Raw genomic sequence first — 27,501 nt, forward strand, 5'->3', positions numbered from 1 at the left:
GGTCCCTAACTCATTAGCAAAGCATCTAAGACCCCTTCCCTACAATACAGCCCTCCTATCCGAGTAAAAAAACCTTTTTTGAATAATTCAGTTTTGTATGTCTTTGCAAACTTGTATTTATTAACCCTGTGGCATTGTTTATGGAAATATCCTTGGTACTGACTGTACTAAACTCGCGCTGTGTAATCCACTTTGAGTCTCGGTGAGAAAGGCAGACTATAAATGACATAAATAAATAAATAGAAATAATATCGCAAGAGCCTACAGACCCCATCCTGAAATCCGATTTTGCCTCCCATACATTCACATATACATCCCCCCGCTCAGTTCCCACCAAGGCCCCCAGGTAGAAGCGTAATGAGGAATGGAATGTGTATTTATTCCACTAGCTAAGAGCAAAACAAAAATTAATCATCCATCAGATGGGAGATTTTTGTTCGGGCAGCGATGGAGTGGTCTCTCTTGCGGTCCTCTCAGGTCCGCCAGGCAGGAGTCAATAACTTACATGGGATGTCCGGGTACTCAAGCACCAACCCTCCAGCAGTCAACGGGGGCCACTGACCAGAGCAGAACTGGAGCACGTGCTCCCCCCTCCCCGCCCATCACTCAAAGAACAGCATGCCAGGTGTCCTGTAGAGGCAATGGGGGAGGCCCAGCTGGTAGCCATTTCCTCCTTGGAGGGAGAAGGGGGTCCCTGCCCAGGCCTCCTGCTCTCCTTGAAGTTGCATGAAGGAGGTTGGCTGGATGGGGGCCGCAGAGGTGGGGGCTGCGGGACCCGCCAAGAGGTGCTCCAAGGCTGTGCTGCACCCGTGGTCGTTGACGCAGAAGTTCAAGGCCTGCAGACGGCACTGGTAGTTCCCGCTCAGAGTATCCGGGCTGGAATACCCCAAAGAGCCAAAAACCGGCAGCACCGATGATTTGGCATAGCTCTCACCATCAAAGGCAGGCAGGCAGTCGGGGGAATGTTGCCTGCTGCACACCTGGGAGGCCTTGCCGGGCCCCAGCAGAGATGCAAAGGACGGGCTCAACTGGCAGAATGGCTGGGACGCCTCCTTTCCTTCTGGCCCAGTCTTGGGAGAGCCCTGGGGCAGTTTGGGGTTGCTTTGGAGGATCTCCTTGACATCGAGGTGTGGTTGGGTGGGCTGCTGGGCCATCCTCTCGCCATGATGGGGGCTTGACCCAAGCTGGTTGGCTTGCATATTCCCCAGAGGAACCTCCTTCGCTTGAGATCTCGCCATCAAGCAAGGGTAGCCGGGATCCTTCTCAAAGAGACGAGGTTTAGACCCCGACAGGTCCTGTGGGTGCAGGCAGAGCTGCCTTGATCTTGGCGTGTACAGCTTGGCATATGCCAAGCTTCCAGGGCCTGGCTGTTCTTGGCAAGAGAGGGGTGCAGTGGGCACCTCCAAGGGCAAAGATTTGCCAGGGTCTGGCATCTCCGGGCAGGGAGCTGGTGGAGACTGATTGTTTTCCACCTTGATTGCCTTAGCGGGAAGAGTCTGGGCTGGTTGCTCGGACTGGCATTTGGGTGGCATTTTCTCACCTTTGCCCCCATCCGAGGACCGCCCCGGGCCTCTTTTGCGGGTGAAGCGCCTTCGCCGTCGCAGGAAGCTGCCGTTCTCAAACATGTTGTAACACTCTGGGTCCAGTGTCCAGTAGTTCCCCTTGCCGGGCTTCTTGTCGTCGCGGGGCATCTTCACAAAGCATTCGTTGAGCGACAGGTTGTGGCGGATGGAGTTCTGCCAGCCTTGCTTGTTGTCTCTGTAATAGGCAAAGCGGCCCATGATGTACCGGTAAATGCCGTTCAAGGTGATCTTCTTATCCGGGGTGCTCTGGATCGCCATGGTGATCAGAGCGATGTAACTGTAGGGCGGCTTGGTGCCGTCGCTGGCCTGCACGCAAGGGCCCTGGAAAGGCTCTAGGCGGGAGTAGAGCCCCATGCCCAGGTGGCTGTTCGCTCCTGGCTCACTGATGGGAGGCAGGCTGGCCCGGGAAGAAGCTGCCACCGTGGGATATTCCAGCTGCATCCTCTTTCCACCGGCAGCAGCCAGCCACGCACTGCTAACCGGCTGCCAGTCCTGTACGGACTCTCTCCCACCACTTGGTTTAAACTCTGCAGTGGTCCAGCCTTCTGCTTCTGGAAAAGGCAAAAGAAGGGCTGACCAGCTCCACCTCCTGCCCAGAGACCCAGAGGAGGGGCCGGCAGCTGAGATTCCTGTTCCCAAGCTCACAGGGAAGGAGGAAACACCACCTCCGCCATCAGCGCTGTTCCCAGACGGAGTGGGTGGGGGCAAGCCGAGGACGGAGATTGCAGTGACACAGCCAAAGCTCCCGTTACGTTTGGAAACCGGGCCGGGCAAGTTACAGACAACCACAAGTATGGTATCGAAAGCCACTGCTGGGTCAGCCCAGAGGCCTTTCCAGAAGGCCGCCTGTTGCATAGAATTTACTCTGGCAAGTTCATCACCCCTTGCTCTGAAGCCGTTCTCCTGTTGAGGAGAAACTCCTCCTCCAATGTTCAGAGCAGATGGCCCTCCCCTCCTCCCTTTATGGAAAGCCCCCAAATATTATGCATCTGACGAAGAGAGCTGTGGTTCTCGAAAGCTTATGCTACAATAAAGTTGGCTATTCTTAAAGGTGCTACTGGACTGTTTACTATTTTGCAACTACAGACTAACATGGCTAACTCCTCTGGATCTCTGCCCAAATATTATGACATGGTAAATCCCCAGTTCAAATCTCGCCTCGCCCATCAACTCCACAGATGGCTTTAGGTAAGCCCCACCTTGGCCGCAGCTTTTTCTCTTCTGCAATATGGAAATAATTTTGGCCTACCTTACATGTTTGTTGTAAGGACTGTGTGTGTAAACTGCCATCAAGTCACAGCTGACATACGGCAACCCTAGCAAGGGAATTTCAAGGCAAGGGAGAAGCAGAGGGGGTGTGCCATTGCCTTCCTCTCCAGAGTCTTCCTTGGTGGTCTCCTATCCAAGTAGAGACCCTACTTAGTTTCTGAGATCTGACGAGAGCGGGCTATACCATTTCCCCTTCCTTCCCTTTGTAAACATATAAGCACAGCAAAAATTCAACACGAGTTATACGTGATAAATGCTATGAATTATTTCCCCCCTGCCAACAAGTGAGTCGAGTGTGCTGTGCTGGACGCACTTTATCTCAACTGCATTGTAAATTTGACAGTGCAGTATCAATGGATAGAAGCCTAGGATCCTTTCTCATTTTGTGAACGTTTAAATATATTATTGGGTGTATTGTGTAATTTATTTTCTAAATTCTCTAGAGGTGGAGCAATCAGTCCCCATATCTTTCAACTGAAGATGTAGCCGTAAGACTTTTTAAAAAAGAGACACAAGCTAGCAAAGCAATCTCTTCCTGATACAAGAGTCTATTATTTCCTTGATCTTTTGCTCATCTTTGGGGAGGGGGGTCTTTATGGCAACCACGGAAGAGGAATCACTACAGGTCAAGTAAAACAAAAATGCACGTTACAAAGAATCCTTTTAATAATGCAAACCCCAAATGTACAAAATCGTAACAATATAAAAAGTCACAAAATGCAATTCAAACTGAAGGCTTCAAAAATCAAGAGGCCATGGAAAGAGAGCACGTGATCTGTCGGCTGGATCTCACAGGTCTCTTCTGCTAACAGTGGCAGGTTCCTCTGGCTTCTTGTGACAGGTGGAAGGCACTGCTGTTCGCAGAATGGATCGATGAAATTCAGTCCAGGCACTCAAGGGCTACCAAGTCGCCTCCCCAATTATTCAGATGTGTCGCAAGAACGTGTATCCCTTTGAAACCTGTGATCCAGAAGGCAGGCAGGCCAGCCAGCCAGCGTACCCCACATCCCATGACTATGCACTGCTCTTTTCTGATTTGGTTTGCAGTGTGAGACAAAACACTGCTCTTGTCATGGCTGTTTTAATTTTATATGCTCATCCAATCCAGTTCTGAGGTACACATTCAACCAATCAAAAAGCAAGTGAACAAAACACGCACAATTACACCCTTCTAACAGCAACAACGAACTATGCGCTGCAGCACAAATATTCCACCCTCTACATCAAGACTATTCTAAGCTAGAGAAGGCTCAAAGCAGCTTTTTCCCCATCACCCGTGTTTATAACCAAGAGGGCTCATCGGCATTACAAATGGCCCCTTGCATTCACAGTCAATTGAGAAAGGCTCCGAGCATTGTAAAAATTCTCTACTGATTGGGTCAACCACTTCAGAAAGTTTTTGAAACATCTGGAAAAGCCCCAAGAAAGTGAAATCGTCAGTGGGGAAAAAAGATCAAGAGGGAAAGACATTAACAGTGCGATCCTAAAAAGTTACTGCAGTCTAAGCCCATTGATTTCTACGGCCTTAGAGCGGAATAATTCTTTTTAGGATTGTAGTATAAAGACGAGGCTCTTGCTAAGTGGGTTCCTGGTTCCCTCTAGTGGCATGTGCGAGAAATGAACTGGAGCCCAAAGAGAAAACTGTCCGTTTGTCAACCCAGACGGGATCCAAGGCGCATACAATGTTCCTGTAGAACAGTTCTTGAAGAATGCGCTTGGAGGGATATTGTTTTAGAGCAGGTGTCAAAAGTGCAACTATTTTCATCCTTGTGACATTGTGAAAATACTAATGTATCCTCTGCAGGCCACAGCCAGGAAAACCAAGAGCTATGATAATTATCATCTTTAAAAAAAATATTAATAGCAGCAGGGGGCAGGTGGATTCAAGCTGGGAATGGGGAGATTTTAAGGTTGAGAGGAGGTCGTGTTTTGGTTTTTAGTTTAACTGAAGTGTTAATGTTTATCTTAAGCGGACGTTCTTTCTAAAGAGACTTTGTTCTTGTTAACTTAAGGAACCATCCCGTGTCGGTCAGTTTTACATCAGTGAACATTCTCGGCTTGGGTGGTTGTTGTTTTTAAACTCAGGACTGGATCCTATAACCTCGAACCCAGTTTATAGTCTTCTTTATAATTTCCTGCCGAGAGCCCCAATATAGCAGTGTAGCTAGAAAACTGAAACCGTGCCAAGAAAAATCCCGAGTGTATGGTGGTGCCTCGCCCTCCCAGAATCTCACACCCCCACCGCCCAGCGCCACAGTCCTGATACAAATCATGCCTCCTATCATTGCTATTAACTTTTTTTTAAAAGTGGCAGATCCCAAGATCCCCCAGTGCAAGTGGTAAAGCGCCTTCTCTCTCTCCCTTCAAGCCCTCACCCCCGTTTTTGCTTGATCTGTTATAATTTGCAGTCCTAACGAATATTTAGGCCAAGCCTTGCATACCCATTTTGGTGCAAGAATTTAAGACGCCTTCATTCTTGTTAAGTTCACATGAATGAGGCTGGGCAAGCAGGTTACTCTCTTAGCCTTTCTCTCAGGCTTGGGCTTGGGCAACAACACTGCCGTAGCACAGTGGTTAAGTGGTTTGGCTGAGACTCAGCACTCTACTAGTTTGAATCCCACTCCTGCCATGAGCTCAGTAGGTGGCCTTGGGTCAGCCACTCTTCTCATCCCCAGCTGTATTGCGGGGATAATAATATTAACTTGTTCACCACCCTGGGTGAGGCACTAATCTGTCTAGAAGAACAGTATATAAGCGCAGTTATTATTAAACCATGCACAAAGAACGAAAGGCGCTGTTGTGAACTCTAAGCAACTGCAAACCTAGACTTTCTGGAATTCTCAAGAGCAGATAAAGCCAAGATATTGAATCCGTTTCAAACCAATCCAGTGTTCTAACATGGCCCTTGTCACAAACTGCAGACTTGTGGAGGGGGGGTGCATTTATTTATTTATACACCACCTCAATTTATACACCATTCTCCTATCCTCCATTATATGCTCACAACAGCCCTGTGAGGTAGGTTAGGCTGAGAGATGCATCTGATGAAGAGAGCTGTGGCTCTCGAAAGCTTATGCTACCGTAAAGTTGGTTAGTCTTAAAGGTGCTACTGGACTCTTTACTATTTGCTACTAGTAATGATTTGGTCTCACCACCACCCCATAGCTATAACGTGAACACACTGCCTAAGCATAGCAACGTGGTAAGGGATTTAGGCTCTGTCCCATAACAGTTTTTTCAAATGTTCCCAGTCAGAGGGTGGAACTACGCACGTGCAATTTCCATTTTGCATGCTCATGACTCATGTCCCAGCAGTCGTGTTCAGGTGTGGCTTGCACATTTATTACAATGCATCCACCTGGACTGAATTGAGACATTGGCTTCCTGTCTCATTACCAATGCTAATTTCTTCACACCCACTAGCCCTCTGCATGCCCCACCCAATTCAATCACGCCTGCCATTGCCAGTCACCAGCTATTGTCATTCGGCTTCTGCAACCACTCCATTCTCCAAGATACAAGGACAGACGGACTCACATTCTAGCTGTATCTGAAGAAGGGAGCTGTGGCTCACGAAAGCTCACACGCTACCACAAATTGTTAGTCTTACAGGTGCTATTAGACTCTTGCTCTTTTTTACTGCGACAGACTAACACAGCTACCTATCTTGATCTGTTCCCTCTCTGTGTGCGCTGTCTTGTCTCTGGCTATGCCAACCGAAGAGGGTCTCTGAATTTGATTCTCAGTCCATCTAGCTCTCACTGTCTCCTGGACCCTTACAAAGTGAAGAACCACAACGAACCGGGGACCTTCTCCATCTCTCACAGGGACTGCCAGCCAGTTTCTGCCTGTCCCAATGAAGCGGCCCGATACTTAAATCAGATTTCCCGATGTCTCTTCAGGGTCTTTCCCAACAGCAGCTATTTCAGATCCTGTAACCTGAGCCAGCCAGGACTGAAAAAATGGATTTTGCGCTTGCGACGCAGCTGTTCTGCCAGGGAATACAGAACAGTCCAGAAACGGGTTGTCCTCCACTGCTCTTTGCAAGGACTAAGCCTAGCCTATTATTTATTTAAAACATTTCTCTGACATTTTTCTTTAAAAAAATATATATATACACATTCTAGTTGGCTCGATTTTTTAGAAATGTTCAGTGAATGCCTTCCAGAAACGTGACAGCCTAAAGCAGAACGGGACCATGCCTGGCAAACACACCAAAGATAGTAGAGGCAGCAGCTACCGAGAGCGGTAAGGCCTTCTCTTCCAGATGAGATGTTGTGTCGACAGCCACTCTCCCAGACCCCCGCTGCCCTCCCTGCGGAATCAAGGGGGACACACGTCTTTCAGAATCTGGACAATGTTCTCGGGAACATCCGCACGGCAGGACTCCGAGTCTGGCAATGACCCTGGCCCCAGCCGCTGGGCATGGTGGAAGAGATCACGGGCAAATACCGGTTCCACCTGGGGAGTAACAGTTGCAACGTCATTCCAAGGCAGGTACATGGGGTAAGTGCAAACTTTTATCTTCTAGCCAAATGACTCGTCTTGGTACCCTGCTCCCTTCCCATCCCTGCAGCCGTCTACGTTGCTCAGGAAGCGTGGCCTGAAGCTGCTTCCAAAGTAGTTCTTTTGATCATTCATTAACTCTGTTTTCACAGATTTATTTCATTTATACCCCAAAAGGGGACCCAAAGCTGCTTACCTCATTCTCCTCTCCCCTATTTTATCTTCACAACAACGCTGTGAGGTAGGTTAGGCAGACATGTGACTGGCCCCTGGTCACCCAGCGAGCTTCCATGGTGGAGTGGGGATGGAAACCTGGGTCTCCCAGATCTTAGTCAGACACTCTAACCACTGTGCCACATTGGCTCGCAGGAACAATGCCACTGCCATCCCACTGCATCTCTGTGGTTCTCCTGCCGTCCTCCCTGTCTTTTCAAAGATCTGACTTGTGGCTTTTTTAAACTTAAAAAAAAGGCAGCTATGTCACACTAACCTGTTTAGTCTCAACTAGCAATGCACTACTGAGGTCTCCTAAGGCCACTGCTACCTTTTCCTCTCATTTTTTTTGCCCCTTTTGAAACTGCTTCCCTTCTGTAGCATTTCTGAATTGATCATTATTGGTTACTGTTCTGTGGGTTGAGGGCTTTAATGACTGTTTTTCACTTTGCAGCCAAAATGAATGCACATTATTGTTTCTTTTTTTTAATTACTGCAACTCTGAGATTATGAAATCATTACCATAGAAAAGAAAAAAATAACGAGCAACTGCTTCAACTACAAAGGGAAAAATTATGATTAAAACCCCCCATCAGCAATTAAGTATCAATTAAGGAATGTCACGGCTAATTTGAGGAAACAGTAAATTATAAAACATTCCATGTAAATTAGAGTTTTATATGTTCTTAACTTTAAGCTTGTTTTTCAAACTTTGCTACTTCCGTACTCTATTTCATCTCTTCCACTGAATGTCCGAACTATTGTTCATTATTGTACTTTTCTCAGTGAATGTCCTAGCTGTTTATTATATTGCATTTTCACTTGTAGTGTGATCCACCTTGGATCTCAGTGAGAAAGGCAGACTATAATTAATAAGTAATAATAATAGTAGAGATACAGCAATAATTCACGTCCTAATCAGTAGGGCATTCTTCTTTCCTTCCCTACAGGGAGAAGAGCCGACTTCTGGTTCTCCCTACATTGCAAAGGTCTTGATTAGTTTTCACGGGCGGTCCCTGGGGCAACTCTCTTGACCTGTGTGCTTAAGAACTACACAAGACGCCCGACATGTGGGGTTCCCACAAGTTTACACTTGAGCCCCTCGAGCACGGAGCTTTGTGGGAAGGGATGGTCGAGTTTAGCAGCTGTGGGGGCAGCCTCAGTAGCTCCTTTGGCCACTTGCTAGCCACCTATTAGCTTCAGACTCGGCTCTTTGGGCTTCTCTCGCTGACTCTTTCCCTCCCATCCTCCTGGCCCAGCTGCTGCTGCTCTGACATCTCCCCCCCCCCCCCAGGAGGAAAACCCAAGTGGCACGGATTTTTGCAAGGGACACTCCTGTAAAAATCCCCTCTGCTACAGTTTTCCTCCACGAGCTCAGGGGCGGGGCCTGACTACACTTACCAGATAAACTTGCGGGAACCCGACACGTGTCGGGCGTCTCGTGTAGTTTAGCTCTCAGATCAGGAACACTGTACTCATCCACTGCTAGGATACTTACCTGGGCCATGACAAACTTGTGGAGTTTCTGACCGGGGGCGGCAGGATACTCTTCTCCGAAGCAAAGGTGGATCTGGTACTGGGGGGGTGGCTCGCCATGGCTCAGGTAGCCTCGTAACTCTGGGTGGCACAAGAGATTCCAGCAATGAGCCACAGATCTCTGAACACAGCGAGGAGGACAAGTGGAAAGGGTCATGGTGTCTGGCGTGCCCCCTCTTGGGTGGAAAAGCAAGCAAGCAGCTCAGGGCTTAGTTTTCGTGGCCCCTTCTTACATGCCCAGGGTAATCCCGACTGCCACTTTGGGGTCAGGTTTTGCCATCTTCTGGGCATGGAGCAGGGGTCACTGGGGGTGAAGGTAGTTGTGAATTTCCTGCATTGTGCAGGGGGAGGTCCCTTCCAACCCTATGATTCTAAGGAGCACTGCATTCAGAGGAGGAGGAAATGACAACAGCTTAATTTAAGGGTCATTAACATCAATTTCAGTCTGTGCCCTCTCAATTATCCTGGGAGAGGAACGCTACAGGGCTGCCTTAAGGGAAGAGACAGTCATATCAAGCCATTTCTTTAGCTAAAGAGGCTTCTTCGCTTAGCACTAAGAGCTAACTGTGTGTCTTTCAAGCCTCTGGGTGGGTAGTAGCCACTGACTCAGAGAAGCACAGCCCACCGGCCCCGTCAGAGGCTGCAAGGAACCACTTTAGAAACTGGGATGTGGTTAGATCAGATTTCTGCAGGTTGGAATGGGAAAACCGTTTGCTTTGGGGAGAACTGGTTTTTCCTGATGTGACGTATGAAATAATAACAAGAGGTTATGCAGACTGCATTTCTGAAAATTCAGATTTCTGCAACGTACCACCTAGACAGCCATGCTTATATAAAAGCAATTTGTTTAGTGCTTTCTGCTTTTTTCAGCAGTAGGACATTCTTTAAAGCACTGTACGTCCAGGTACCTCCCCTGTACTCCTCTTGTAAAATTTACATATTTATGACTGCTATTTAAATATGTAAAATTTACATATTTACCACTGCTATATAAATCAAATGGTTTATATACCCCCCCCCTTTTCAGGACAACTTAACGCCAGCTCTGAGCGGTTTACAGTGTGTTATTATCTTCACGACAATCACCCTGTGAAGTGGGTGGGTTTGAGAGGGCTCTGAGAGAGCTGTGGCTGACCCAAGGTCACCCAGCTGGCTTCAAGTGGAGGAGTGGGGAATCAAACCCAGCTCTCCAGATTAGAGTCCTGCCTCTCTTAACCACGACACCAGACTGGTTCTTTATCCAGCAATAAACCTCTCTCTCTCCTCCTCCCAAGGAAACTGACCCATCCAAAGGTAGCTTGTTGAATGTTGTGCTGCTCCAGGAACCAGAATGTGTGATGCAGGTATTCTAGGTAAGCTAGACTGTGGATCATACGTACTTTAAAAAAATTCTGCCCCATCCTGCAACTCCAAGGAGAGCTAAATTCTCCAGATGAGACATGTTATGCAAACCAAGCAAGGTTCTATCTAGCTCTTTGCTTCAGGAATCACACACGGCATTGAAGCCAACCCTGAATACTGAAAATCCTTTTCAAGACCTCCTCTTCCACCCACCCCAACTTCAGTGTGACGCCTTCCAAGGTTGGCCAAGCATTGTCCTCTTGGAAGTCTTAAGAGCTGGAAGGGTGGTGTGAGCTCCAGCCCACTTTCCATGCCTTTGCTGGCCTTACACCAAATCAAGAGTACACCCCGAGAACCTCAAGCCAATCACGAGGCTGCAACCTCCCTTCCAGAAAGCCACCTCCGAAGCCCAGCAGGGAGGCAGCTTAGGCCAGAATTACACAACACATGGGAGGTTCTGACCTGACACATACAGCAAGGGATAGAATCATAGAATTGGAAGGGGCCATACAGACCTTCTAGTCCAACCCCCTGCCCAGTGCAGGATCAGCCTAAAGCATCTCTGACAAGTATTCATCCAGCCTCTTCTTGAAAACTGCCAGTGAGGAGGAGCTCACCACCTCCCTAGGCAGCTGATTCCACTTTTGAACTACTCTGACCGTGAAAAAGTTCTTCCTAATATCCAGCCGGTACCTTTCTGCATGTAGTTTTAGCCCATTGCTCCGCGTCCTACCCTCTGCTGCCAACTGGAACAGCTCCTTGCCCTCCTCCAAATGACAGCCTTTCAAATATTTAAAGAGAGCAATCATGTCCCCCCTCAACCTCCTCTTCTCCAAACTAAACATTCCCAAGGCCCTCAGCCTTTCCTCGTAGGGCTCAGTCTCCAGACCCCTGATCATCCTCATCGCTCTCCTCTGCATCCTCTCGATTTTGTCCTCATCCAGTCATGAGAGGCCTGGAGGATGGGCAAAGCGGCTTAACCCTTCCTCCTACCCGCCTATTGCCCCCTGGAAACCAGTGTCATTCCAGGCATGGTGTAAGGCCTCCAATGTGGCAGGGTATGTGCGTGTGTGCTGGAAACACGGCCTCCTCCAGACTTTTCCACGTCCTTCTGGATCAGGCCTGGAAGCCCCGGTCCTGCGGCAGCCCAGCCAGCAGCCAGGGTTGCACCCTCAGCCAGTTAAAGGCATTTTCCGCCACATCCCTCCAGGGAAGGCTTGCCTGCGCAGACGGCGCCTGACGCACTCACGTTGGAGGAACTGTTGCGTGTCCAGTAGCTTGTATGTCTTCTCCCTCTCCAGTTTGTTGGGCTGGTCGTCGTGAGCCGCCAGCGGACCCTTCCAGTAGACCCTGCCCTGGCACTGCCGCTTCATGAAGACCCCTTCAGGGGCCACCCACAGGAGCACCCCTCGGTGCAAATGGGGGAGCAGCCGCTGCAAGATGCCAACAGTTCTGGTCGCCTGGCTGTTCCCAGCCAGCATCTCCATTGAGGGCAACTGGATCTGCTCTATGCTGCTCAGACCGTACAGGCACTCGTCCTCCGCTGGCACCGGGCGGTAGGTGATCCAGCAGCCCTCTGCTGAGTTGGTGGTGACCTCCTTCACCAGCACGTCTGAATAGTATATGCGGACATGCAGCCAACAATCTGGAGAACAAAGAGAGACGGGAGGCAAGCGATACGGGTTTATTCGTTTTGGAAACTGTACATCCTGCCCTCCTGTCAATCCGTCTTAACACTAACAACAGTACAAAATGTTTCAGATCAATCAAAACAAGTCTAACAACAACAAAAAAGAAACAAAGTAAGACTGTAACAGGAAATAATCTTACTGCATAAAAGCCTAAGCTTATTCGAGACGACTCACCAGTTATCCCAGAGTGCAGGCGCAATAGAGCACCCCTAGTGGGGATAAGCAGAGAGTCACTCCTGACGGCCTCCCCCCTATCCCGTGCCCCCAGCCTTTCCAGCTGCCCAAATGGCGCAAGAGCATGCCAGGCGCCTGCCTCCTCCCCCGCTCCTAATCTTTTCTGCTGCCCAAATGGCACAATATTGCACCAGGCGCCTGCCTCTTCTGCCCCCACCCCGCTCCCAACCTTTTCTGCTGCCCAAACGGGCACAAGAGAGCGCTGGGCGCCTGCTTCCTCACCCCCTCTCCATGCTCCTGGCCTTTTCAGGTGCCTAAATTGGTGCAAGAGTGTGCCAGGTGCCTGCCTCCCCCCCCCGACCTTTCCAGCTGCCCAAATGGGCTGGGTGCCTGCCTCCTCCCCCCCCCTTGCTTCCAGCCTTTCCTGTTCCCTCAGAGACAGGTCTAGTGTCCCTTTCCTTGGCTGGTAGACCTGACCTTTGGACCCTCAGAGGTCAAGTTTACCTGCCATGGCTCTGCCGGCTAGATAGATCTGGGCGCTGTACTCATGGAGGCCAGGTCTACCACCCGTAGCATTACCAGGGTGATAGACCTAGCCTCTGCTCCCTCAGAGACCAGGTCTACCTTCCCTTTCTTTGGCTGGGCTGGTAGACCTACCCTCTGGACACAGGGAAGCCGGATCTACCTGCCATGGTTCTTCCAGCTGGGTAGACCTGGCCTCCGGGAGTACAGAGGCCAAGTCTACCATTCCTTTACAGGGCTAGACCTGCAGAGGTCGGCTCTCCCCCACCACAGTGCTCTTTGCCTCTGCAGGCCCCAATTTGGCCCCAATTGGGGCCAAATCTGGCATCTGTGGGGCACAGGAGCGCTCCAGGGCCCTTGCCGCCCCCAACCTCCTGAGCCACCCGATGTGGGCCATAGAGGTGGCGGAGAGGCCCTGCTAAATCAGTTTTCTAGAGCCTGTTGTATTTCCCCCCACAATGAGCTCTGTTGCTAGTAAACCAATAAAAGCAAATTCATAAGGTGGCAGTGATTCACGATATACGAAATGTCAAGCAGTAACATCATCATAGCATAAAAAGATACAGAAAGAAACCAGAACGGCCTAAAAAAAGAGGCTAAGGAATAATAAAAACATCAAAGTCCTTCCAGAATGAAGAATTTAACAAAAGTGAGGGTTACGGTGAACTTCTTAGGGCAGGGAGTTTCATAGACTAGGGGGGCTATCACAGAAAACGCCTTGCTGTGTCTGATAACCAACTTTGTTGCTTTTACTGAAGGCGTATCAAGCAGAGCACCAGCTGACAAAACTCAACTGACTGGGGGTGAGGGTCAGAATATAGGATAATCAGACTGCAGCAATTCTCTCAGCTGTGAGTCCCTCCAGACACCCGGTTTCTAGTCTTCCAAACACCCTGGTGCTCTTGATTTACTGTACAAGAGCTGCGCTTGGAGCAAAGCCGAGCGTCTTATGGCTTGGGGCAGGTTTTCTCAGATGTAACATATTCTGTCTGATGCGAGCGGAGAGTAAGAGGTATTACGGCCTCTCTATATCCTATCATCTGCAGGACGAGTGTCCTGGGTGCCTATTTTGAATATCTCTATTTTTAATTGTGGGGTTTGGAGGGAGAATTCATTTTGCACGTACATCTCTTTGAGTCTTCACCATGGGAGAAAAGCAGAATATAAAAGTTGCACCGGTGTACTGTTATGACCTTGACTATTCTGATTACCATGAAGGTTTGACTTGACAAACTCATGGTGGATTCAGTTGAATGCTCCTTCCCGGCTTTGAAATACCCTCTAGAGCCTGGGGGAGAGTAAGCCAGTGCTGTGGTCTTCAGCCTTTCCAGACCTGAGATCCACAAAGCCAGATAACAAAATAGTAAAGCATCCAGTAGCACCTTTAAGACTAACCAACTTTATTGTAGCATAAGCTTTCGAGAGCCACAGCTCTCGTCAGATGCATCGTCAGCTTTTGAGAAGCACAGCTCTCTTCATCAAATGCATCTGATGATGGATCTGACAAAGAGAGCTGCGGTTCTCAAAAGCTTATGCTACAATAAAGCTGGCTAGTCTTAAAGGTGCTACTGGACTCTTTACTATTTTGCAACTACAGACTAACACCATTAACTCCTCTGGATCTAAGCACATGACAGGAACCCATGTGAGATCAGGGGCACATGACTGAAACCAGGGAATTCCCATTCTGAAGTCACTCCATTGACTTCCCATTAGGTACTGGGCTCAATTCAAAGTTATGACTATTACAGTCAAAGCCCTTCATGGCTTCAGCCCCTCATATATGTGTGACCGCCCCTCTCTCTATGTTCCACCACAGCAGCTTTGCTCATCTGGTAAGGGCCTTCTGCAGGTATCACCCTACAGTTGGGCAAAATCAACAGCTGCCTGCCCAAGTGCTTTCTCTGTGGTGCCCCCTATCTATGGAACGGCCTGTCTGAGATCAGAAAAGCTCCCACTCTCCTGACTTTCCGCAAACTATGCAAGACAGAATTATCCAGGAGGATTCTATCTAGATTTCCGCAAACTATGCAAGACAGAATTATCCAGGAGGATTCTATCTAGATTTCCGCAAACTATGCAAGACAGAATTATCCAGGAGGATTCTATCTAGATTTCTGCCAACTATGCAAGAAAGAATTTATCCAGGAGCAGTCTATCCAGATTTCCGCAAACTATGCAAGACAGAATTATCCAGGAGGATTCTATCCAGATTTCCGTAAACTATGCAAGACAGAATTATCCAGGAGGATTCTATCCAGATTTCCGTAAACTATGCAAGACAGAATTATCCAGGAGGATTCTATCTAGATTTCCGCAAACTATGCAAGACAGAATTATCCAGGAGGATTCTATCCAGATTTCCGTAAACTATGCAAGACAGAATTATCCAGGAGGATTCTATCCAGATTTCCGTAAACTATGCAAGACAGAATTATCCAGGAGGATTCTATCTAGATTTCTGCCAACTATGCAAGAAAGAATTTATCCAGGAGGATTCTATCCAGATTTCCGTAAACTATGCAAGACAGAATTATCCAGGAGGATTCTATCCAGATTTCCGTAAACTATGCAAGACAGAATTATCCAGGAGGATTCTATCTAGATTTCTGCCAACTATGCAAGAAAGAATTTATCCAGGAGGATTCTATCCAGATTTCCGTAAACTATGCAAGACAGAATTATCCAGGAGGATTCTATCCAGATTTCCGTAAACTATGCAAGACAGAATTATCCAGGAGGATTCTATCTAGATTTCTGCCAACTATGCAAGAAAGAATTTATCCAGGAGGATTCTATCTAGATTTCCGCAAACTATGCAAGACAGAATTATCCAGGAGGATTCTATCCAGATTTCCGTAAACTATGCAAGACAGAATTATCCAGGAGGATTCTATCCAGATTTCCGTAAACTATGCAAGACAGAATTATCCAGGAGGATTCTATCTAGATTTCTGCCAACTATGCAAGAAAGAATTTATCCAGGAGGATTCTATCTAGATTTCCGCAAACTATGCAAGACAGAATTATCCAGGAGGATTCTATCCAGATTTCCGTAAACTATGCAAGACAGAATTATCCAGGAGGATTCTATCCAGATTTCCGTAAACTATGCAAGACAGAATTATCCAGGAGGATTCTATCCAGATTTCCGTAAACTATGCAAGACAGAATTATCCAGGAGGATTCTATCTAGATTTCTGCCAACTATGCAAGAAAGAATTTATCCAGGAGGATTCTATCCAGATTTCCGTAAACTATGCAAGACAGAATTATCCAGGAGGATTCTATCCAGATTTCCGTAAACTATGCAAGACAGAATTATCCAGGAGGATTCTATCTAGATTTCTGCCAACTATGCAAGAAAGAATTTATCCAGGAGGATTCTATCCAGATTTCCGTAAACTATGCAAGACAGAATTATCCAGGAGGATTCTATCCAGATTTCCGTAAACTATGCAAGACAGAATTATCCAGGAGGATTCTATCTAGATTTCTGCCAACTATGCAAGAAAGAATTTATCCAGGAGGATTCTATCTAGATTTCCGCAAACTATGCAAGACAGAATTATCCAGGAGGATTCTATCCAGATTTCCGTAAACTATGCAAGACAGAATTATCCAGGAGGATTCTATCCAGATTTCCGCAAACTATGCAAGACAGAATTATCCAGGAGGATTCTATCCAGATTTCCGTAAACTATGCAAGACAGAATTATCCAGGAGGATTCTATCCAGATTTCCGTAAACTATGCAAGACAGAATTATCCAGGAGGATTCTATCTAGATTTCCGCAAACTATGCAAGACAGAATTATCCAGGAGGATTCTATCCAGATTTCCGTAAACTATGCAAGACAGAATTATCCAGGAGGATTCTATCCAGATTTCCGCAAACTATGCAAGACAGAATTATCCAGGAGGATTCTATCCAGATTTCCGTAAACTATGCAAGACAGAATTATCCAGGAGGATTCTATCCAGATTTCCGTAAACTATGCAAGACAGAATTATCCAGGAGGATTCTATCTAGATTTCCGCAAACTATGCAAGACAGAATTATCCAGGAGGATTCTATCCAGATTTCCGTAAACTATGCAAGACAGAATTATCCAGGAGGATTCTATCCAGATTTCCGTAAACTATGCAAGACAGAATTATCCAGGAGGATTCTATCCAGATTTCCGCAAACTATGCAAGACAGAATTATCCAGGAGGATTCTATCCAGATTTCCGTAAACTATGCAAGACAGAATTATCCAGGAGGATTCTATCCAGATTTCCGTAAACTATGCAAGACAGAATTATCCAGGAGGATTCTATCCAGATTTCCGCAAACTATGCAAGACAGAATTATCCAGGAGGATTCTATCCAGATTTCCGTAAACTATGCAAGACAGAATTATCCAGGAGGATTCTATCTAGATTTCCGCAAACTATGCAAGACAGAATTATCCAGGAGGATTCTATCCAGATTTCCGTAAACTATGCAAGACAGAATTATCCAGGAGGATTCTATCCAGATTTCCGTAAACTATGCAAGACAGAATTATCCAGGAGGATTCTATCCAGATTTCCGTAAACTATGCAAGACAGAATTATCCAGGAGGATTCTATCCAGATTTCCGTAAACTATGCAAGACAGAATTATCCAGGAGGATTCTATCCAGATTTCCGCAAACTATGCAAGACAGAATTATCCAGGAGGATTCTATCCAGATTTCCGTAAACTATGTAAGACAGAATTATCCAGGAGGATTCTATCCAGATTTCCGTAAACTATGCAAGACAGAATTATCCAGGAGGATTCTATCTAGATTTCCGCAAACTATGCAAGACAGAATTATCCAGGAGGATTCTATCCAGATTTCCGTAAACTATGCAAGACAGAATTATCCAGGAGGATTCTATCCAGATTTCCGTAAACTATGCAAGACAGAATTATCCAGGAGGATTCTATCTAGATTTCCGCAAACTATGCAAGACAGAATTATCCAGGAGGATTCTATCCAGATTTCTGCCAACTATGCAAGACAATTTATCCAGGAGCAGTCTATCCAGATTTCTGCCAACTATGCAAGACAATTTATCCAGGAGGAGTCTATCCAGATTATAGGGCTGTGTCGTAAGAAGTAGCTTAGAGAACTGCATAGGAGGGGGCAGGAACTACACACTACTGTACTACCTGATGTAGACATGCGCCTACTAGGGAGTTTCCACACTGCTAAACAAGCCATGTAGATTAGTCATAATTTGTTTCAAAAAGATTTCATCTCTGTGCTCGGCTTTATGCTTGGCTTTCAAATTTTCCATTCCCCTACTCTATTGTATCTGTTTCCCTGAATGTCTTTAACGGTCGTTCATTATTGTTCTTTGCTCAGTGAATGTCCTAGCTGTCAATTATATTGTATCACATTTGCGCTGTGTAATCAGCGGTAGATCTCAGTGAGAAAGGCGGACTATAAATAAATAAATAAATAAAATAAATATTAATAATAATTATACGTGATAGACAATGGCAGGAACCACCCTAATTACATATATACCATCTGAGAAATTCATAAATAGGTTAAACAAATAAATATCTTAAATAAATAATGTAACCATATATACAAAGCTACAATCCAGTATCAAATCATCAACTTGCAATACAAAACACTTCTAGACCAACAGGTAAGAATAAATCACTATACCTATAAATCACTAACCTATAAATTAACCAAGTACATTAAAGTGCAATGGTGGGGAGAACCCCCCACCCCAAAGGTGGGAGGCCCACATGGCACCACCCCCTTTAACCACCGAACGCATCACAGAACAGCTCTGTCTTACAGGCCTGGCGGAATGATAATATGTCCCGCCGGGACCGGGTCTCCATTGACAGAGCGTTCCACCAGGCCGGGGCCAGGACTGAAAAGGCCCTGGCCCTAGTTGAAGCGAGGCGGGCTTCCTTAGGGCTGGGGACCACCAGTAAACATCTATCCGCTGATCGAAGTGGTCTCCGGGGAACATACAAGGAGAGGCGGTCCCGAAGATATGCCGGTCCCAACCCACTCAGGGCTTTAAAGGTAAGAACCAACACCTTGAATTACTGTTTGATCCCTACATGATTTTGCTGTTTACTGAGCAACATTTTGGGTTTTCCTGTTCTATTCGAGTAAGAAAATACATTGCAGGAAACTAACTTTTGCAGGAAAAACTGCTGAGAAGTATTTTCATACTTAAATAGCATGTATGCCCCAATCCAACTGTGTGTGTGTTATGTGCCATCAAGTCACCTCTGACCTATCCAACTAGAGCTCAGAAAATCCGGAGCACTACCCACAATCTCCCCAGTCCCCTTGTTAAAATCGCTGAAATTTGTGTGGAGTGATGCAATGTATAAAACATGACCTGACTCCAAGCTTTTTTTTTTTTTTAAATCAAAATTCTGTGCCAAGAAAAAGCTGGGCCCTGTAATCTGCGAACTGGACTCCGATCAAGAAATTATTCATAGTTGTTTACGACTTTTAGTCAAGGATTCATAAAGGAAAGCTCTTGTGGAGGTTAAGAAAAACCCTGGGGATTTTTGTTCTGCAAACAGCAGAGATCTTTAACGAAGAATTCCCAGTCCCTTCACAAAACTATCATTAACGTATCATATTTTTAAAAGTGTTCGAAATGTACCAGGCCCCATGCATCATTTAAAATCCCACAAGGATCCCAATTACGCATTTTCCATCTTAAAAAAAAAAAGAAGACAGGAGGAGATAGGAAGTGAAGATAATCACCACGTCCAGAGTTCCTTGGGAAAGAAATGGCAACTGACTGGGTTTTCACATTTAAACCAGCGTTTTGTTTGGGTGTTGAAAAAAAGGTGCCGGGGATCGGGTCTCTGGAAGGACTGGAAATTGTGAATGCGGCTGTTAGCCAACTCCCCTAAAGTCCCTTCTTCTCAGGTCTAGTAGCAACTTTAAGACTAACCAACTTTATTGCAGCATAAGCTTTCGAGAGCCACAGCTCTCTTTGTCAGATGCATATGACGAAGAGAGCTGTGGCTCTCGAAAGCTTATGCTACAATAAAGTTGGTTAGTCTTAAAAGTGCTACAGGACTCTTTACTATTTTGCTACTACAGACTAACATGGCTAACCCCTCTGGATCTTCTCAGGTCTGTGCATTGGGGAATGGATGGACCGTAATACTTCTGGAAGCGCGTCAGTTCGGAAGAAGGCATCTGGTGCTATGGACAGCACAAAAAGGTGCCTGGAAGTTTCCTGCGGTGGGGCACTCTCTGTGGTGGCTCCTGCCCTATGGGCGAAATCAACAGCTACCCATACACAAGCTTTCTCTGTGGTGGCCCCTACCATGTGGAACGGCCTGAGGAGGTCAGGAGAACTTGTACGCAAAACTGAATTATTCAAAAGAGCTTTTTACTCAGAGAGGAGGGCAGTATTGTAGGGAGGGGGTCTCAAAGAGGGGCTTCACTAACGAGTCAGGGACCACAGACTTCACCACTATGTTGCCTAAAGTATGTGCTACTTGTGCTTCAAACATGATCCTATTGGGTAGTACTTAGTTGTCCAATGCTAGTCCTAGAATTGCTTATGCTCTGTTTAGGGACCACAGACTTCACCACTCTGTTGCCTTACATCCTATCTGTTGCTTTAAGTATGTGCTCCTATGTGCTACCTGTGCTTCATGTGGTCTAATGTCAGCCCTAGAACTGATTATGTTCTGTTTCAGCGTTTCTTCAACTCAGTATTGGATTTTTGCTAACGTTACGTCTTCGTAAACTTGCGTTGATTTACCCTATAGCACTGTTTATGGAAATGACTTGATACTGACTGCACTAATCTTGTGCTGTAATCCGCTTTGAGTCTCAGAAAGGCAGACTATAAATAAATAAATAAATAAATATTTTCATACCTGAGTTGATGTTTTCACAGTAGCCATGTCGGGAACTGGGACTTGTGAAGCAAAGACTCGAACGACAGCAAACTTGTGCTGGGCTCCAGTTGTAAAAAAACCCTTTTATTTGGTAGCCTGAGAGAAACAAGTAAAAGCCACAGAATTTACTTTTATTTACCCAGCCTATTTGATGTAGCATGGCGATTTAAATGCAGAAGTTCCTCTCCACTTGGCTCCGAGGGTTGCACGTTTAAATCTCACCTTCAGCAATAGCTAGGGCCAGGGCTCATTTCGAGGGGGAACGCACAGGAACGCAGTTCCGGCAGTTCCCCAAAGAGGTCACATCTCAGGTAGCCCCGCCCACCTGACTCTCGGCCATTTTTGGCCTGTTTCGGCCGGGATTGGGGCTGAAATGGCCCGGATCGTGCCTGTGATGGGTGGTGGATCACTCTCCCACTCATCAGTGGCCCAATCCTGACCATTTTGGGGCCCTTTTTGGCCATTTTCAGCCCCTTTTTGCCATTTTGGGCCCAATTTTGGCCCTGAATGGCCAGGATTGGGTCCAAAACAGCCAGGATAGGTGATGTCAGGGGGTGTGGCATATGCAAATCAGTTATGCTAATTAGTTATGCTAATGAGTTCCTCCAGCTCTTTTTCTACGAAATGACCCCTGGCTAGGGCCAATGGGATATTTTACAACCACCCATTGCCAACTCTATCCCAAACTCATCTGGCAGGGCTGGTCTCTATGGTAGATCCCTGGGAGGATTCCAGCTACAGCTGCTGAAGGAGGAAGGGGGCTTGGCATTTCCCCTGGAGGGCATCTGGAGGCGGCATCACCAAATCCCGCCCCGTAGCACTAAGCGTGCTACCTAAATCTTCCCCATAACTCACCACACAAGGTGCTCCCGAATCCCGGCCCTCAAAAGCCAAGCCATGAAGAAAGATTTTTGTCAGTTTTCAACCTTTTACTTCCACCCAAATTATGGGTTCATCCCCCCCCCCTGCAACTTTTGCCTAGAGTTTGTTCAAAATGAAGCAAAATTCAGAAGCGAGGAAGAACCTAGAGCTCTTGCTGCAACCTGTAGGCCAGCAGACAACACGCTGTTGGTACTCCAGCATCCCCCGTGATTTCCACTACAAGGTCACAGCCCAACACTGGCATTGGACAAGAGCCACCATACTCTCCTGAGCAAAGTCGAGCAACCCCTCTCGGAGGTCTCTCCATCACCTGGCATGACGTCAACTGTAGACTCAACCATCCCTTCCCACAGAGGGGGAAGGAGACCTGAGCCCCCCCGACCTTGGGAGCTCTGTGGGAAGGGACGACTGAGTTTAGCAGTTGCGGCGGCAGCCACAGCAGGTCCATCTTGTCAGCTTCGGGCTTGGCTCTCTCTGAGCATCCCTCACCGATTCTTTCGCCCCTGTCCTTCCGGTCCGGCTGATGCCGCTCTGACATGCCCCCACCACGTTCCCGGAGGAAAACTAGAGCAGAGTGGATTTTTGCAAGAGACACTCTTGCAAAAATCTTCTCTGCTCAGGTTTTCCTCCAGAGCTCAGGGATGAGCCCAACTACACTTCCCAGATAAACTTGCGGGAACCCAACAAGTGTCGGGCGTCTTGTGTAGTTTAGCTCTGAGTGGCTTAGCACACTCTGGGATAAATTGCCAGTTGGCTAACAATCATCTAGGTGACAGACTGAGAGGGCGAGAAGCCGTCATATGGGCAAGCCTTTAGACAACAGCGGTGGCCTTCAAGCTCTGGCCCTGAGAACTCTGGGAAGCTTACGAGGGCTGCTCAGTAATCGCAGACAAACACCTTTCAAAGTCAGCTTGCCCTCCACTGCTGATGACCCCCTGCTAGTGTGGTTTGGTACGCTCCAGACACACCCTTAGGGCTGCACAAACCTTTCACAGTAGAGAAGCTTTGTCCTTACCTTGCTGCTCTTCCTGGTTTGGCTTCTGCAAAGCCTGCGGCTCTGAGGACTCCTGGCAGCTGCCCGCTGGGCCCCCGATGCTATCCTGGCCTGATTCCAAGGACATTCTGGCCTGCAGAGAGACCGAGATCGGGTGAAATTCAGAACTCGCTTCCATGCTCCAGGCCTTAATGTAGTATCTCCAGATGTGCAATTTCTCTCTAGCAAACCCTTAATCTTTAAAAGTTATTATTTTTATCACTTTACAGGAAGACTAACTACCAACGAAGCAGCAAAAGTAAACGATCTTCAGATGCTAAGCGACAGGTTGGTAGGCGTACAATCGATTTCTTGACAAAACTAGATTTGCAGAATGCCTGCAACATTAAACTAACTTGCAACAAATCCCCAAATTATAAATCCAGAGGAGTTAGCCGTGTTAGTCTGTAGTAGCAAAATCAAAAAGAGTCCAGTAGCACCTTTAAGACTAGCCAACTTTATTGTAGCATAAGCTTTCGAGAATCACAGTTCTCTTCGTCAGATGCATGGAGGGCAAGAAGAAACTGGTCAGATATATAGGTGGAGAGGGGAGGGAGGAGTAGATGCAAACAGTAGCTTCTGATATGGAGATCAGTTTGCTTCTGTTAAGGAAGTCAGTTACTTCTGATAATGAGATAACCATTCATAGTCTCTATTCAATCCCAGCTTGACCGAGTCAAATTTACATATGAATTCCAATTCAGCAGCTTCCCGTTGGATTTTGTTTTTGAAACCTATTGCAACGTTTATTGTATGTATCACCTAGCTTTTTCTGTAGTTTGCCATCCAGCACTGTTTACGTCATGCATTAGAAAAATCTTTGGTTTGCGTTACAGAATTCGAGTCCTGTAGCCCCTTAAGGACCAACAAAGTTTTCCAGGGTATGAAACGTTTTGTTGGTCATTCAAGTGCTACTGGACTTCATTTTTCTTCCTACTACTACAGCCTAATGCTGCCATTAAGATAAAGTATGCTGCGCTATCAGCTGGTAAGCAACTTATGGTGACAGCATCAAGTTCCATTTCACGGGCTTTTCAAGGCAAGAGAGGAGCAGAGGCGGTTTACTATTGTTTTCCTCTAAACAGCAGCCCTGCACTCATTGCATTTCATTTATTAGACTTATATCCCACCCTCTCCGCAAGCAGGCTCAGGGTGGGTCACAACGTTTCCTTGGGGATAGATCCAGAGGAATTAGCCACGATAGTCTGTAGTTGCAAAATAGCAGGGTGGATTTGATTTAAATTGAATCGATTTAAATCATGATTTAAGTCACTAGTCAGTAAGACTAGATTTAAATCATGGGATTAAAAATGGGATTAAGGTCCTTTTCTCAACTGTGTATGTTTATTTTATCAAAAAGAGCCCAGTAGCACCTTTAAGACCAACCAACTTTAGTGTAGCATAAGCTTTCAAGAATCACAGTTCTCTTCGTCAGACGCATGATCCGAACTGTCTCCTCTTCTGTATTTGACCAGTTCGGATCATGCATCTGACGAAGAGAACTTGATTCTCGAAAGCTTATGCTACAATAAAATTGGTTAGTCTTAAAGGTGCTACTGGACTCTTTTTGATTTTGCTACTACAGACTAACACGGCTAACTCCTCTGGATCTATGTTTATTTTATAACCTTTTTGCTATCGAGACGTGATCTCTGCAGCCACACATTCACAGGTTTGAGAACTGTAAAACCAAGCATCTGTGATATTATCTTCTAGATAGAAAAACTGCCCAATAATCTTACAGAAACCTCTGGAAGGGCATGACATTGTGAAAGGATTAATGGAATTCATTTACCCCCAAATTTAAACATTGCATGAATATACAGCCTCATGCTATATAATTAAAAACTAATCCTTATTTTATGATGATAACCTTTCTTAGACAGAAAACTATCTTTAGATAGATTTTTCCTCAAAAAACATTTTATTAAAAAAATCAGATTTAAATTTTAAAAATCCGCTTTAAATAAAAAAAATAAAAAAATCAATTTTTTTGATTTTTTTTTAAAAAAATCATTGATTTTTATCCATCCTGCAAAATAGTAAAGAGTCCAGTAGCACTTTTAAGACTAACCAACTTCACAGTAGCATAAGCTTTTGAGAGCCACAGCTCTCTTCATCAGACGCATCTCTCAGCCTAACCTACCTCACAGGGCTGTTGTGAGCATATAATGGAGAATAGGAGAATGGTGTATAAATTGAGGTGGTGTATAAATAAATAAATGCACCCCCCCCATCAGTTGCATCTGACAAAGAGAGCTGTGGTTCCCAAAAGCTTATGCTACAAGAAAATTCGTTAGTCTTAAAAGGTTCTACTGGACTCTTTACTATTGTCTTGGAGAGGTTGGCAGGCAAACATTTCTCTAGTGTGATTGTATTTCTGTTTAGATTCCAAGCTCTGACTAGTCCGGGCTATCGAATGCAGCGTCTCAAGTGAAATTTGCTTTCCGTGTGTTGTTTTCTAATTCTATAATCCACATCCAATTGTTTCGTTGATCGGATGCCTTGTGCTGTTTGATAGAACCGGTTTCTATACTTCCTAACTGAGGAAGGCGGGCTACAAATGAAATGAACGAATAATGCCTCTACCTTGCTTGGCTTACGATTCCCTTTGCTCTCTTGGTGCACAGAGGTGGAGGGCTGGCCTGGCTCCAAGGGGGTCTCCTTGCCATTTTCTTTGTCTGAAGGGAGAGAGAGCAACACACTCTTTACTCACAACGACACTGTCCCTGTCTGGAGGACTTCCGTTAGCCAGGCAAGGCTCCACCAGGCCAGGCCAGGAATTCCACCTCCACCTCCACCAGGCCAGGAATTCTGGGTTATCAGGCAAGGAAAAGAAGATTAATTCAGGCGAGTCGAAAGAACAAAGCCAATTCCCGGTCTTTTTGTTTTGTGGCACCAACAGCCAGTCCCTTCCCACGTTGCTGATGGCCAGGAGCTACGGGAGCCCGGGAAAGGCACTGGCACTGCCCCAAGCAGTCGCTTGGGTGGCTTAGCTTTGGGACTGGCCCTGGGGCACTGGGCCAGAACAAGAGGACGCAAGAGCTGGCGAGGCCTTTGGGGCAGGCACAGCTTGTCCTGCTAGGATGGCAGCCAGCTGGGGAACTCAGAGCAAAGGAGGATCGGCGGCTTCTGGGCACAGTGCTGATGGCAGCAGAGGTGTTCCTGGGGGTGTCCTCTAGTAATCTCTGGCAATCCAGAGAGGGGAGTGAGCCAGGCAAGCCATGGGGGGGGGGTGCAAGGCCATGTGGCCTGGCAACCGCAGGAGAGCCCAGGCGAACCCGGGCAGCTCCCTTCTGCTGGGCCATCTGCCAGTCCCGTCTTCTCAGACGGCTCTCCAGGGTCTTTCCGCGGGCTGCCCCTTCCAGCTGGAGACCCGGGGATCGAACCTGGGACCTTCCGCGCGCCCGATCGTGCAGCTCCGCCCCTTCTCAGGCAGGCCGGAGCGGGGCCAGCACGCGTCAAGGAAGGCGAAGCGGCCCTCGGGCTGCCAGAGCTGCGCGCCCCCTCCCCGGGCACGCGCCTCCCACCCCGCAACCGCGTCGGGGCCGCGCCGGCGAGGCGCCTGGCCGCCACGTGCCTGGCGCGCCGCCCTGGAGCGCCCCCTGGAGCCCGCCGCCGGCGCCGAGCGCGCCCCGTCCCGCCGCGCAGGTACCGGCGTCGACGAGGCGGTAGACCTTGTAGGGCTCGGCGGCGTCGAGGCAGCTGCGCTCGGGGACCTCCTCGAAGTCGGCGCTCTTGTTGAGGGCGCAGCGCAGGCGCGTCTTCCACGCCGAGGGGTCCGCCTTGTCCAGCCCTTCGTGGTACTTGCCCTTGTAGACGGCCCAGGCCTGCGGGGAGGCGGAGGCGGTGAGGGCCAGGCGAGCGGGGGCCGGCCGAGCTGCGGGGCGCCCCCGCCCGCCCGTGCCGGCCCCGACGGGGCGGCCGCGCGTACCTTGAAGAGCGCCGCGTCCTGCCGCTGCCGGTAGTCCTGCTTGGCGGCGTGCTTCCAGGGGATGCGGAAGAGCCGCTTGTCGGCGCTCTCCCAGCGCAGCCCCGGGTAGCGGCCGCTCTCCACCTGCGCCAGGAGCCACTCCTTCAGCCGCATGGGCAAGGCCGAGGCCGAGCGCGGCTCGCCCATCGCCCCGGCCTCCGCCCGGCCCGGCCCACCATGCGCGCCGCCGGGGAAGCGCGGCCCGCCCGACCCCCCGCCTCGCCGCCTCCGTGCCAGGCCGCCGTCGGACGCCGCGGCCCGGCCGAGCTGCTGGCGGGCGAAAGTGAGACGGCCGCCGCGGCGCTTTCACTTTCGCTCCTGCCCTTCTCCGCCCCTTTCCCGAGCGGCTCGAAAGGAAAGCGAGCGGCGCCTGGCAGGGCGGGGAGGCGGGCGGGGGCGGCCCAGGCAGGCGACCCTTTCCCGGCACACGCACACACACACCCCGCCGGGGGGTAGACGGGACGGGACGGGACTGTTGGAAACCGAAACCACCGGAGGGGCGGAAACGAAAGCGCCCGGGCGGGGCAAGTTTCGCGACAGGCCGGCCCCGAAGGGGTTGCTGAGAAGTTTCTCTCCCGGCGAGGAACGCTTCGGGGAGCGGTGGAGCCCGGCCCCCAGGCGGTGGCTGGAGATCTCCCGGAATCACAACTGATCTCCAGGCCCCTGGGGAAAATGGTACTCTTGGAAGATGGGCTTTGTGGCCATTACACACTGCTGAGGCCCCTCTCCAAATTCTGCCCACCCAAGTCTCCAGCCCCCAAATCTCCAGGAATTTCCCAACCCAGAGCTGGCAACTGTAACTGGGAGAGAGGCACATAGCTCCCCTTCTTGCTCTTCCCCCTCCTGCCCCCA

General features: G+C 48.1%; 2 protein-coding genes across 2 annotated transcripts; both read right to left on the bottom strand.

Annotated features, from left to right (window-relative positions):
* Positions 1-430: 430 nt before the first annotated feature.
* Positions 431-2,024, bottom strand: FOXS1 (forkhead box S1). The gene has a single exon (XM_054981216.1). The coding sequence runs from the start codon at positions 2,022-2,024 to the stop codon at positions 603-605; it is 1,422 nt and encodes a 473-aa protein (XP_054837191.1). The 3' UTR covers positions 431-602.
* A 1,488-nt stretch (positions 2,025-3,512) lies between these two features.
* On the bottom strand, positions 3,513-26,911 carry LOC129330480 (interferon regulatory factor 4-like). The gene is made up of 8 exons (XM_054980519.1): positions 26,611-26,911; positions 26,332-26,506; positions 25,266-25,357; positions 22,659-22,770; positions 20,741-20,857; positions 11,698-12,093; positions 9,070-9,188; positions 3,513-7,313 (listed from the first exon to the last, which is right to left on the bottom strand). The coding sequence occupies exons 1-8, from the start codon at positions 26,794-26,796 to the stop codon at positions 7,176-7,178; spliced, it is 1,335 nt and encodes a 444-aa protein (XP_054836494.1). The 5' UTR covers positions 26,797-26,911; the 3' UTR covers positions 3,513-7,175.
* Positions 26,912-27,501: the final 590 nt, after the last annotated feature.

This window comes from Eublepharis macularius, chromosome 5 (genome assembly GCF_028583425.1).
Source record: "Eublepharis macularius isolate TG4126 chromosome 5, MPM_Emac_v1.0, whole genome shotgun sequence".
NCBI classification, from domain to species: Eukaryota; Metazoa; Chordata; class Lepidosauria; order Squamata; family Eublepharidae; genus Eublepharis; species Eublepharis macularius.

Coding starts and splice junctions, on each gene's coding strand:
- LOC129330480 (XM_054980519.1), bottom strand. CDS start 26,796: ATGGGCGAGCCGCGCTCGGCCTCGGCCTTGCCCATGCGGCTGAAGGAG. Junction 20,858..22,658: donor AAACCAGGAAGAGCAGCAAG/GTAAGGACAAAG, acceptor TGTTTCTCTCAG/GCTACCAAATAAAAGGGTTT. Junction 12,094..20,740: donor CTGTGAAAACATCAACTCAG/GTATGAAAATAT, acceptor TTTGTTCTCCAG/ATTGTTGGCTGCATGTCCGC.
- FOXS1 (XM_054981216.1), bottom strand. CDS start 2,024: ATGCAGCTGGAATATCCCACGGTGGCAGCTTCTTCCCGGGCCAGCCTG.